The sequence below is a fragment of the Calcarisporiella thermophila genome (assembly GCF_041956535.1).
Source record: "Calcarisporiella thermophila strain CBS 279.70 unplaced genomic scaffold VTP21scaffold_28, whole genome shotgun sequence".
Taxonomy (NCBI): Eukaryota; Fungi; Calcarisporiellomycota; class Calcarisporiellomycetes; order Calcarisporiellales; family Calcarisporiellaceae; genus Calcarisporiella; species Calcarisporiella thermophila.
Window position 1 is genome coordinate 15,728 of NW_027192218.1, and position 12,976 is coordinate 28,703.

General features: G+C 40.3%; 5 protein-coding genes across 5 annotated transcripts; all 5 read left to right on the forward strand.

Moving 5' to 3' along the window:
- Positions 1 to 671: 671 nt before the first annotated feature.
- VTP21DRAFT_6563 (60S ribosomal protein eL20) lies at positions 672 to 1,451 on the forward strand (the record flags this gene model as incomplete). The annotated part of the gene is made up of 3 exons (XM_069397207.1): positions 672 to 680; positions 865 to 1,044; positions 1,113 to 1,451. 3 exons carry the CDS (start codon positions 672 to 674, stop codon positions 1,449 to 1,451), a joined length of 528 nt encoding a protein of 175 aa, XP_069246713.1.
- A 1,163-nt stretch (positions 1,452 to 2,614) lies between these two features.
- Positions 2,615 to 4,390, forward strand: VTP21DRAFT_6564 (uncharacterized protein; the record flags this gene model as incomplete). Its single annotated transcript, XM_069397208.1, has 6 exons — positions 2,615 to 2,640; positions 2,704 to 2,829; positions 2,903 to 2,990; positions 3,046 to 3,635; positions 3,697 to 4,009; positions 4,070 to 4,390. 6 exons carry the CDS (start codon positions 2,615 to 2,617, stop codon positions 4,388 to 4,390), a joined length of 1,464 nt encoding a protein of 487 aa, XP_069246714.1.
- A 1,611-nt stretch (positions 4,391 to 6,001) lies between these two features.
- VTP21DRAFT_6565 (uncharacterized protein) lies at positions 6,002 to 7,949 on the forward strand (the record flags this gene model as incomplete). Its single annotated transcript, XM_069397209.1, has 7 exons — positions 6,002 to 6,086; positions 6,359 to 6,456; positions 6,524 to 6,674; positions 6,736 to 7,029; positions 7,100 to 7,264; positions 7,335 to 7,596; positions 7,661 to 7,949. The coding sequence occupies 7 exons, from the start codon at positions 6,002 to 6,004 to the stop codon at positions 7,947 to 7,949; spliced, it is 1,344 nt and encodes a 447-aa protein (XP_069246715.1).
- Positions 7,950 to 8,404: 455 nt separating this feature from the next.
- On the forward strand, positions 8,405 to 10,097 carry VTP21DRAFT_6566 (uncharacterized protein; the record flags this gene model as incomplete). Its single annotated transcript, XM_069397210.1, has 11 exons — positions 8,405 to 8,489; positions 8,590 to 8,620; positions 8,706 to 8,751; positions 8,821 to 8,874; positions 8,950 to 8,996; positions 9,062 to 9,236; positions 9,312 to 9,416; positions 9,475 to 9,592; positions 9,655 to 9,772; positions 9,829 to 9,992; positions 10,072 to 10,097. The coding sequence occupies 11 exons, from the start codon at positions 8,405 to 8,407 to the stop codon at positions 10,095 to 10,097; spliced, it is 969 nt and encodes a 322-aa protein (XP_069246716.1).
- Positions 10,098 to 11,957: 1,860 nt separating this feature from the next.
- On the forward strand, positions 11,958 to 12,969 carry VTP21DRAFT_6567 (uncharacterized protein; the record flags this gene model as incomplete). The annotated part of the gene is made up of 2 exons (XM_069397211.1): positions 11,958 to 12,026; positions 12,778 to 12,969. The coding sequence occupies 2 exons, from the start codon at positions 11,958 to 11,960 to the stop codon at positions 12,967 to 12,969; spliced, it is 261 nt and encodes an 86-aa protein (XP_069246717.1).
- Positions 12,970 to 12,976: the final 7 nt, after the last annotated feature.

Sequence of the window (12,976 nt, forward strand, 5' to 3'; positions counted from 1 at the left end):
AACATCGTGTCGTTCTTAGATGGCACAGTGGTTAGGAACCTCGGAGCTTAACTATTGTGTGCTGAGTTCGATTCCCAGTAACGGCACCAGAACTAGAGATGTGACCGGGACATACTTTTCCGAAATGCAATAAAATGTGTCAATGAAATTCTTCTATATATACTACTTCTTATTCTGTATCTTTCTCGGTACAAGCAATCCCTCTCTAAGGCTGGCTAGGAGCATTACCTGGGTGATTTTAGCGTAGAAGCTACTCTACCTTTGTACCAGGATAAGATGCTTTCAAATAATGGCCCATTATTAAAAAAAAAAGAAAATACCCCTCCCACAATATGGGAAAATAAAAGGACTTCTATCTACATATCACTGTTTTATATAAACCATACCTATCAATTGGTTCTAACAATCTATCTACTCTCCTCTCATTGTATTACTGTATACCTTCTTTCAGTTTAATATTGTTGTAGTTTGAGAGCCATAAGCTGGATAAATGACGATTTTAACTTGTTTCGTTTTCAAATCCTGAATAAAAAGAAATCTCCTAACAAATCAATCCTAATTCCTTTTTAAGATGTTTAGATTATTCTAGAATTTGAGTTTCGAGATTCATTTTCAGTCTCGGTCTCGTCTCTATCGATTCTCCCTCTTTAATTCCTGGAAACTCTACGATCATGGGCAGGGTAAAGTATCATCAAATAATACTATTGAGTTCGTACAGTGGATGGATGGATGGATGATATGATGAGGGCTGGTTGTGTGGATATTTGTATGATGGACTAAGTCGGGGATAGAAGGAATGATCTACCGATCAATTAGATCATCAAACTTATGGAAGCGATCGACTGACATCATCTACTATAATAGTTGCATGAATATCAAGTAGTGGGTCGCAAGCTGCCCTCCAAGTCGGAGCCAGTTCCCAAGCTCTACCGCATGCGGTTGTTCGCCCCGAACGAAGTGGTTGCAAAGAGCCGCTTTTGGTACTTTTTGCGGCGATTGCGCAAAGTCAAAAAGGCAGCCGGCGAGATCGTGTCAGTGAATGAGGTTTATATCGTGAAATCTTACTAAATCAGGGGTGAAAGCTTTTAATATATTAATCATTATGGGTATAGATCTTTGAAAAGAAGCCCGATACTGTGAAGAATTTTGGTGTCTGGCTGCGTTACGACTCCCGCTCCGGCACGCATAATATGTACAAGGAGTTCCGTGAATTGTCGCGCGTTGCTGCGGTTGAGTCATGCTACCAGGACATGGCTGCTCGCCACCGTGCACGCTTTAGCTCAATTCAAATCATCCGTGTTGCTGAAGTCAAAACTGCTGATGTGCGTCGTCCCTACATTAAGCAGTTGCTGGTTCCTAAGCTTCGCTTCCCACTTCCGCACCGTGTGCAGCTTCGCGATAAAGTCAAATCTTCTCTCTTTATTGCCAAGCGCCCCTCCACTTTTTACTAAATAAAAATAGCATTCAATTTCTTTTTCCTTTCAATATGAGGATGCTCTTATTTAATTTTAATATCTAGTTTTACAAAGTATATGAATTGACACTTCCTCAAATAGCGAGGAAACCAGGGGAATTCGAATGGCATACTTTTCCTAATGCATGATTGAACTGACAAGCATTTAACCTTGCTATTATGGTTGAATAAACATTTCGTTAAGCCAATAATAAATTTCCCCTGAGATTTATTGCACTGTTGGATTTTGTATTTATAGGGATTAGCTTTATATCCTAACGAGCATTGTATATTGAAGATAATTATACTATCTAATATTTATCGGAATGCATTTTACGATGGACCTAGGTCCAAAGTAAAGAAACCCGATGAGCCCTGTGACCAACTGTTACCATTGCAATATATGTCTGAACATGTATTGCCGTTATTGGTTTCTCGATATAATGCACGTTTACCAATTTGGCCATTTTATTTCATTCAATCTACCTATTATCTCTATCCAGTTACGTGTAGGCTCAGAGGAGACTTAACTCTTAAACAACATGTGCAGGAAACTCGGGTAGAAAATAAAACATTATTTTATGTAAGCACTAGCACTTGATTGAGAACTGCTATCATTATCAGATACAGCAATAATAAAAAAATCTAACCATTAGACAGAAGCTATATCGATTATTTCAAGGAAGCTGTAAAGGAGATTGTCGAGATGAGATACAGGATATACAAGCATATCGTGATCATTATAGGGCAAGGCGAGACAGAGACAGCCGGCATACATAAGTGGCAAAACCTGGCTCCTGAATCAATTGCGCCCCTGTTAGCTGGAATGATTTGCTGGATCGTACGGTCACATGTCTTATGCTCAACACACCAATAGTTTTTAGTTATTTAAGATTTGGAGCATATACAATGTATTGTCACCTTTAATACCTCTTATTTGGAACCTTTTATTTACTCGATTATCCCAGTACATTCATTTGATGGCCGTAATTACCGTAGAGCAACATTATAAACCAGAGCATCTGTCAGCAAAGCGAGACTTGTTTCGTGAATTGTGTCTTGCATGCAAAGAAGGTTTTGCTACTTCTGAGAATCTTTGTTAGACTTCTTTTTGCTGAACAACTTGTCTATATATCTTAACCAGGTGATTTAGAGAAGGTTATGGTACTTATCCGTAATTTTTCTGTGTAAGTATACGTCCTTATTATTATTTTTGCTCTTACTTATTGTAAAAAACCATCACACTATAGACCAGTTAATGGAACGGATGCATGGGATTGCAGCCCACTATTTTACGCATCCCTGTGCGGAAAATACGAAGTTGCATCATTCTTACTTGAGAACGGAGCAGTATGTGATAAAAATACATTCCAAGGGTGTGTATTTATTGCTTTTCTTTATATTTTCTAACTCTAAAGAATAAGTTTATGCTGTTAATATCATATATAGGGAGCGTTGCATCTATGCGGCACTTAATGATGATATAAGGAAACTGCTATTATCATACAGAATATCTGGGGCAAATAGCCAGTGTCAGGTATATGTTTTTACTTTCCTCACATAAATAATTTACTCACCAATCTAGTCTCTAGCCGCTCTTAGGGTTCATGCATCTACTAATTGAGAATCCTTCAGATTTTTTCACTGACATCACTTTTCAGATCCAAGACACAAGCAGCTGCACCTACTGTGAATATTCTGTGCATCGTTTTGTGCTCCGCGCCAGATCTTCTTATTTTGCCTATCAGTTGTCTAACAATTGGCGTGGAAAAAGCGTCGTTAAACTTACAAATGTATCTGCAGCATCTTTTGGGGCGATTATGCGTTTTATTTACACTGGGCAGCTTAAAATCTCTAATGATTCAGTTGAGGAAACAAAATACCTACTCAAGATGATTAAGCCTCGGTTAGGTGGTTGGCTAGAGGCGGAAGTTAGAACGAGTGTATTGCGAGATCGTGAGGAGTTTGAAATGCTGAGAAATGATTTTGCAGAAAATATTCGAAAAATTATATCGGGAGTGGTCGAACAGCATATAAACAACATGAATATAGAAAAGGATGCATACATTTCCATAGACGAGGCAATCCAAAAATTAGCAGATGATATTGAGGCCGATATATTGATAGAGCTAGATGACAAAGCGGTTTTTCCATGCCATAGATATTTTCTTGCTGGTAGATGGTATTTCGCGTCTGACTATTAAAAAATAGCTATCACTTTTATTAATTTTTGTGCTTATTAGCAAATATTTCGACAGGATGCTTAATGGCCAATTTAAAGAGGCGATGATTGTGCGCTGCAACTCTGGAGAGACAACGACATTGCCAAAGTTACACATCCATGGAATCGACTCGGAAACGTTTGCTCATCTGATTGAATTCATTTATACTGATCGCTGCGATCTCGAGGACAAAGGCAACAAAATAAAATTGAAGGTGCTTCAGGCGGCAGATATGCTCCTCTTGGATCAATTGAAATCCTTTGCGGCCATTTCAATTACAGATAATCCACCGCCGCCTCCACCTTACGATGAAGTTTACGATATGATGGAAATGGTAAACCTCTAGATATTCGTTTTACTGCCTTCATTTGTTCAATAACAACGTGTAAAATAGGCTCTCGATCTTCAAGTTTGCCGTATCATAGAAATCTGCAATCGTTGGTTCGCCAATCATCTTGAGTACGCTGTCCAAGATGAGCGATTCCATGCCTTGGTCGTGGAGAGCGCATCGCGCGCAATTGGTAAAGAGCAGAAAAGAGGCTCGATCCCTTTAATTGACGGAATTAGATTCTGGCTAACAAAAAGATATGGGATCATTCACAAGAACTTGGCAGAGCCCGACGAACTAGAAGGGGTTTTTCAATATGCACCGGAATATGAAAAAGATTTAAGAAGAATTAACCAGATGCTGGATGAGCTGCAATTAAGAGCTTAGGATGGATTGTTGTAATATTTTTGTCTAATCTCTTGTAACGATATATTTCTCTGTGCAGCTATAGAAACTTAAGTTACATGTAATAATAATTTAACGTTTTGTGCAGTTCACTTAGAACAGTAATTTAGTTAGGGTCAAATGGAGCTCTTCATCTTCAGCTGAGGTTAGAGTACGAAAATACATTCTTGATATGGAAATTGAGGAACACAACCAGGATTATTGATCGCGGAGTTGTCTCATTTATTAAAATTATATACCGGAAAATATTTGCCGCCATTGCGTGGGAGTTTACAAATTACTTTGGATATCATGCCTATTAAAGTATTGAGATTGGAGACTTTCATTAGCTCACTCATCTCAAATTGACGTTTGGGCACCTACGCAGATATGTCCAATGATAAGGATGGGAAAAAAATTTCTAGTGTACGCCAAGATATTATCCACAATAGATATACTACAAGAAAGGATATGATCATTAGAGATAAGATATACTCCTGCGTTGAAAATGGATACGCCTGCTTCAAACATTAGTTAAATTCAGTCTTTTCTTTAAATAGTCTGTTTACATATTGTAAATCAAATGCTACTTCAATAGTTTATTGAAGTGGCATTTGATTTTCAGATCTGAGTTAATAAATTAATATATTGAGGCAATTTAGAGTATTATACAAGCGCTTCTAAAATAGAACCAAGCCAGTCAATAAATTGTATATTTAATATTTAATGAAATAAGCTTGCTACTGGTGATACAGGCACTTAGTAGTGATGTCTATAAAGCTTTGAGATTTAGTTTTGACTCAAAAGATTTAGTCAGAACTGAGCTCTTATGAACCCTATGCAATCATTCGATATGATAAACAATGTAATTACAAGATTCTAGAAGCACATGATTGTGGATTGCAAGTGGGTTTAACGGTAAATTTTTTATAAAAACATTCATACCGCATTTCTTTTTGTGCTTTGTATATTGATCATTGAATTAAATCAGAACAAATACTCTGTCCTTTTTGAGAACAGAAGAGGGGTCGAAAGTGAGGGTTAGGCGGAAGATTGCTAATGGTTTGTTAAAGAGAAAATAACAGGTGGTAAGGCTCCCGGACCCCACCCATATATCTCCACTAAGCAAGAGAATCAGAAAGAAATTGCAACTAAAACCGTTTTATTTAAGATAACCTCATTATCGATCTTTTCAATGGTGGTTGGGGTGAAATAAGTGCATTGATATAAACTAAGTTTTTTGACAAGCAAAAGTTAAAATAAAAGCTTTAATACGTATGGCAAAGGCGTTCTGAGAAATTGGGTTAAAATATTTTCATGATACAAATTAATCTCATGTACTAGCATAAGGCCCTTTATACTACGTCAATATGCAAATCTATTTTCCACAGATTCCAATCTTCCTGTTGTCATACACAATTTGACGTCATCAATGTGTCGCAGCAATCCAAGATCAAGAAAAACACGATGGGCGGAAAACGCTCGAATACAAGGCAGATACTCACACAGTTGAACTCTTCTAACCCCTCCCTTTCAATTATATTTTCAAGTATCGCTCCTCTTCAGATTTCTCAGTTGACAATTATCTTGTAGAAAGCTTTTTTTTTACACGTTATGACAATGATGGACACTGATGTTAACAACTGGAAATTCGCGCAATGTTTTGGCGACAAAGGTGAAATTGAGGATATAACCGAAGGTATTATTTCCCTAGTTCCTCTGTTCTGAATATGTAATCTATCTATTACCATGGCGGAGGGACAATTAATTCTAAAGAGTTCAGCCAGAGTATTTTGTTAAAAACATGAGATGTGCTCGGTTTTGTGATTATAGTTCAAAACGGGCCTGAGAGTTTTTTATTTTTAATTCGTACTCTTCCCCTTTACATTTGTCATGCATTGCTTTCCTCATGACAACTTTTGCTTGTATAATTGTAATAACATCTGCTGTTTTGGACCCTTTTTATTATAGCCGATATCATTTCAACCGTGGAATTCGACCACACTGGTGACTACCTTGCAACGGGTGATAGAGGCGGCCGTGTCGTACTCTTTGAGAGAAATGACAGCGTAATTAAACATCCCATTCATATTTCGAGTTTTCCATCTTAACTTTTTTTTTCTTACTCAATTCTAGAAACATGGCTGCGAGTATAAATTCTACACTGAATTTCAATCTCATGACGCCGAGTTCGACTATTTGAAAAGTTTGGAAATTGAAGAAAAGATAAATAAGATCAAGTGGTGCAAACGCAGTAATTCGGCGCATTTCTTGCTCTCCACTAATGGTATGCGTTTATCAGTCTTTATTTCTCTATTCTTCAACTCATTGTGCTCATGCTTCCAAAGATAAAACGATCAAGCTATGGAAGATTTTTGAGAAAAATGTCAAGGTAGTATCGGAAAGTAATTTGCTAGACGCGAATGGCATGACGCGACACAGCAACAGCATCCATTCTCTTCGTCTCCCCAAGCTTGCAATACACGACACGATTGTTGCTGCCGTGCCCCGCAAGATTTATCAAAATGCGCACGCCTATCATATCAACTCTATTTCAATTAACTCTGACGGCGAAACCTATCTATCCGCCGATGACCTCCGCATTAACTTATGGAACATGGACATCAGCGATCAAAGTTTCAGTAAGGGCCTCTCACCTCCATACTTAGCATTTGATTTTCATTCTAATGCTCTCTCTTTCTCTCGAAATAGACATCGTTGATATTAAGCCCGTTAACATGGAAGAGCTTACAGAAGTAATTACTTCCTGCGAGAATCACCCCGGGCTTTGCAATGTGTTTGCCTACAGCAGTAGCAAGGGGACTATTAAACTAGGAGACATGCGAGAGTCTGCCCTTTGCGACCGGCACGCTAAACGTAACCGACATAACTTTCCATTCTCTCATATGATCTGCTCTCTTAGCCCTTTTTTTCTCCTGTATTTTAGTGTTTGAAGAGGAGGATGACCCTGCCAGCAGATCCTTCTTCTCCGAGATTATATCCTCCATATCCGACATTAAATTCAGCTCAGATGGCCGATACATATTGTCACGCGACTACATGACTCTGAAAATATGGGACATCAATATGGAGAATAAGCCTGTTACCACCATCAACATCCATGATCATCTTCGTCCGAAGTTATGCGATCTCTATGAAAACGATTGCATCTTTGATAAATTCGAGTGCATGTTCAACGGTGATGGAAGGTAGTTCTACCTTTACTAGTTGCCGTGGAAAGCCAAAATTCTTATCGCTGATTTGTTTATATAGCCAAGTCCTTACCGGCACGTACAGCAATTATCTTCACATATATGATCGCGATGGCAGGACGGACGCCACCCTACACGCCGATAAGAGTGCATTCAAGTCCAAGCGCATGGGCCCTGGCAAGAACAAGTCTGCAGGACGGCAAAAGAACGGTGGTAGACCCGATCTAATCAACCCGGATTCTATTGATTATAACCGCAAAATACTGCACGCCTCCTGGCACCCGTTCGAGAACACCGTTGCCATCGCTGCAACGAATAATCTCTTCATATTCTCGACCCTTACTGCATAACGGGATTTGGGTATGTTCGTTCTCTCTTTTTTCTTTCCTACTGTAGTTTGTACATGCATGTTCGTTCCTCTTATATTTCCATATCACTTCTTGAGAAAACTAAGTTTTTTTTCTTCTTTTTCTTTTCCTGCTTTCTTCTTTTCTTTTTTCCTTTCTTTTCCTTTCTTTTACTTTTATTCTTTCTTTTGGAACTCTTTTTGATATTTCTCTCTGCTTGGCTCTTGTTCTGGCATTATTTCCTCTTTTCATAATAATCTAATAAAATGTAAACATGTGAAATATTTTACAACTACAAAATGGTTTTGTGTTCAGAATACATTCGGTCGGAGCTCTTCTTAGATAAGGTATCCCCGAAGAAAATTATCGATTTTGTGACTATACTTTTTTTTTAGTGGTAAAAAACGCCGTGCTTCTAACCCCTCTCACTTCGTTAGTCATTGGACGTTTCTTCGAGTATGCCACCGCCGACAAAGCCCAGACTCGAACTTCTCAAGCAACTCATCCCTCCTCTTAGTCCGAAATTTCATAAAGGACAGGCTGGTAAATTATAAAGACGAATTCCTGCTGGACTTCCCAAGAAAGTTATTGATTACTTGTGTACTCTTTCTCGCGTTCCTTTTACTAATTGCGTCCAACTCAGGCCGAATTGCCGTAGTCGGCGGATCGGAAGAGTATATGCGTTTTCCAATTTTGACTCCTGAGTTGATAAGTTTAACGTTCCCTTTAATTATTAATTTTTTTTTGGCTCTACATTAGTTATACGGGCGCGCCTTTCTACAGCGGTATGTCTGCGATGAGACTGGTGGGATCTTGCGTTTTTATCCTGTTGATGCATTTTTCTTTATTGATAAGCTTGTGTCCGTGCTTTTAGGGTGCCGATTTATGTCATATTTTTTGCGAACCTGGAGCCGCCACTCCAATTAAGGTGAGCACTATTTTATCGCCTCATGTACTAGTAGGCCGCTTCTTGACACGCCACTTTTTTACCCAATTTTGACAGAGCTACTCTCCAGACCTAATTGTCCATCCCTACATGCGCAAAACAGAGTATGTCATGCGAGTGTCCAATCTCTATTTTAAAATCTGCCTCTCATTTCTCAAAACTATCAAAGGAAAAATCCAGATATGACGAGTTCAGAAATAATTGAGCGCATCTCTTCTCAGTTCCATCGGTTGCATGTGATCGTTGTTGGACCCGGATTATCACGCGACGACAAGATGATTGAATGTGCAACGGAACTTATTACTAAGGCAAAAGAGAGCAGGATGCCAATAGTGATAGATGCTGTAAATATCCTTTGAAAATAGCGTTTGCTTTTACACTGCCTCATACTGACCTGGTACCCCTTTTTAATATTATAGGACGGTCTATTTTTGGTACAATCTAATCCGAACGTAATCAAGAACTATAGAAATGCGGTGCTGACTCCAAACCCCAACGAGCTCAAACGCCTATGCGAGACCATGGTAAGTAGGCGACTCTCCAATCTGACGTTTGGACCTGTTTCATTGGAATATTACCCAGGGTATCAGGTTCGATGCCGAGCATAAAGATACCATGGCCGAAAGGCTCGCACAGGCATTTGGTGGCGTGACCGTCTTACAAAAGGGTCCCACTGATCTCATTTCAAACGGGCAAAAAGGTAAAAACGGGCTTCTATCTTTCACCGTCACCACTATTCACCACGCAGTTTCTCTCCTCCAGTTTTCCAAGTCGATGATGACGGAGGCCTGAAACGATGTGGGGGGCAGGGCGATATTCTGACGGGATTGATCGCGACTTTTTTGGCCTGGGGAGAGGCTTACAAGAATAAACTTTGGGAGTCGGTATTGGAAATCTTCCGTTTTACTAGCCACAGATATTAATATTTGTCCATAGCCATCCTAATGAGATTTCAAGTGAAGATATCCCAATGATGGCGAGCTACGCGAGCGCAAAGCTAATGCGTGAATGCTCGCGTGCGGCTTTCCAAAAACACGAACGTGCCACACAGACTTCGGATATGCTCTCTGAGATTGGCTCAGCATTCCGAAGAATCTATGGTCAGTAAGACTGGACTTGATCTTGGTGGTTTAAAATTCGTTTTACCCTCATGACTCTAATCCGTTGTTGGGCTAGCAGGCTCCTCGGTGGATAACAAGCTTTGAACTTGTTATTTGTAGAGATTGTCAAGTGTATCTAGGATTTTGATGTAAATGGTATAACACTCATGTGAATGACATAATAAAATGGTGGCAACCATGTACACCTTTTTGATTCGAATCAAAGGAGGGTGATCCAATTTAAGCTTTATCACTTTTATCCCCCTTGACACATTAAATCTCGCCCAATACTCATACCACAAGTACGAACCTTTCCCTCGAAAGCATAGAGATAACACATATCTTAATAAAAAGCGATCTAGCTCTCATCCATCGTTTTCTTTTTGCCATTATGTTCCATCATTCGAATTTATATGCAGGCTTAGGATACTCACTTCGTATGACGAGAAGAATTATGAAGCGAGTCATATCGAGTGCAAAATGTCCAATCAGAAGGTCGCCGGCGACTGAATCGAACATAGCGCATCTCTATAGTTTGAAGAAAAGCGATGAAATGAATCGAGATAAGAAGAGATTATCCGTCTTGCAATATGGGATCGGACAACTTGCATATATAGGTAAATAGATTTAAGTTATTACATGAATATATCTCCGTTTGGTAAAAGCAAAGTGCTTCACAGCTGAAGACTAATATGCTATGTCCACTTTCAGTGTTGGGTTCAGAAGTTTTCTGCTCGAAAGTCAATCGGCACCAAAGAACTGCCGAGGTTGGCTAACGAAGAATCCTCTGCAAAACGCCCATAGTAAAATGGTCGAGATAAGCTGTTTAGTATTATAAGGCGAGAGAAATATCCACTTTTATGACTGCCTACCGTAGAAAATCCAGATGCGTGTTTACAGCGCCTTCGAGAATATAGAGAAGTAGTTTCCAAGTGGTTTGAAAGGAATGGCCAATATAAAACCGACCATATATCCAAGGAAGCTTATTTTTCAATTGTGGTAAATGTATTGAGGATGCAAAGAGACCTGGTCGCCGTTCAAATGCAAAGCTATCTTGGAAAAAGCGACTTTCTATTCCCCTAAGGACTAACTCCAGATATCTACGAGTATGTATCTCAATTCCGGATGCACTATGGTTTTGATGCCACTCATTTTTTCTTCGCCTAAGCAGAGCTCACCCTCCAGTAGAATAGCTGATAGAGAAATGACTGTATATTCATTGTTTTATTTTTTTGAGTTTTCACGCATACAATCTTCGCTTTTTTTTCTATAGTTGATAACGCACGATAAAGGACGATCGGGAATATTCAATAAAGGGAAGAGCTCAAGAAGAAGCAAGGCACAGGGAGGTGAGTGGGATATGGCCATTCTTTGGATTTCCCTTGGTCTCCTAGTTTGTAAAATGGCGCAGTTATAATCATAAAACCATTTGCTTAAATAGAAATTGGTTTGATCTGCTCCGAAATCGATATTTCTGGTTCCACAGCTATATGTGCTGACAAAGAGAGAAAAATAGATCGCCAAATGCTCGGGGGCGTGGTAAAGGGACTCGAAAAAGGCTTATTATGCAAGCATCAGGCGAATTTCTAGATTGTGAGCAGGAATTTTCATGCGATGATGTCTATGCCATAATTCTCCTCCTGCAATGAAACAAGTATCGCGAAGGCTAGTTAAACGCGCTATCAAATTGGTGAGAGCAGTGATTTTGACAAGCTTGCGAGGGTGAATAAAAAATGGTGGAAAGCCCCTTGACAAAGAGGGGTTGAATTTCGTATAAGAGCAAGTGTATTCTCGGCGAAACTATCTTCAGTATAGCCAACAAGATCATATGAGAGAATGGCCCATGCTCAATAGGTTTCACATTTTCTTTCTGTTTCGCACTTCCCCACAATTCCTCCGCATCAAACTGGAAAAAGATAGCTTGAACTGTGCGACCCAGGTCTTATTGTCCGTCTAAGAATCCAAATGGTGAATTTTGCCGAGAGGTCTGTGGGACTCAATTCAAAGAGTGCTAGTGGCATCGACCAACATGAGGTAGATTATAGCGCACCAAGCTACGAGGATGGGGATCTCAACAAAGCGCATTATTGTCACGAAAAAGACGGAGTTTAGTAGCGGTCAGTTAAATGAAATATGAAAACATCAATTAATAAAACACCGAGGATTTAGGTCGAAATTGGTTTGAAGTTCATCACAAAGACTCAAACCTGGAAAAATTACATTATGGTATAGCGTCATCCCGAGCCTCCATCGCTCTCTGAAGGGCGCTTAGACTTGCATCCTCTCACAAGGATTTTAGGCCAGATCCCCGGCGGAGCTTGGAGGAGAGGAGAAAACCGTCGCGTTGTGTCAAGGTGTCAGCGCGGGCTGCGAACCTAGTAGCAGATAGTCGGCGCCCGAACTTAGACTGGACTCGCGCCTCTTCTTTGGGTCAGAGCCAGCCGTGTCAGCCGGCTGCAAGGCAGAGAGCACATCTTTGGATAAGATGGGGATGAAAGAGAAGGATGGGCAGTGTTGGTGGAGGAGGAGGAGGAGGAGGAGGGGGAGTAGTCAAAGATTCTAGACAAGCCCAGAGTGTTTGTCATCGTAATTTCCAGCCATTTGGTAGGCTGGAGAGCACAAGAAATGAAGCCAAGTTAGGGAGCGTTGGAAGGTGGTTAATTTGCGGAGGTTTTAGGGTTTACAATTCAAACTGAATTCGGGTTAACCTCACACAATTACTTATTGCTTGGGGAAGGTTGAATTCGGCGAGGGCAGGATCCCCGTTTTGAATTTCCCTCCCTAGAGCGGCAACTATGCTCACTTCATGCGATCACGGCCGCACACGCCTGTCATTTCCGGCCGAAGCCTAGGTTGCCCAGCCGCCGTAGCACCGGGCTCCTTAGCCCTCGCAACCCTCGCACCCGTCCTCATCCTCGGGCGGCCCCTACAGCCCTTCCCCCTCGTTTTGTCCCACCGCGGCCAGAATTACATGTGAGAGAAGT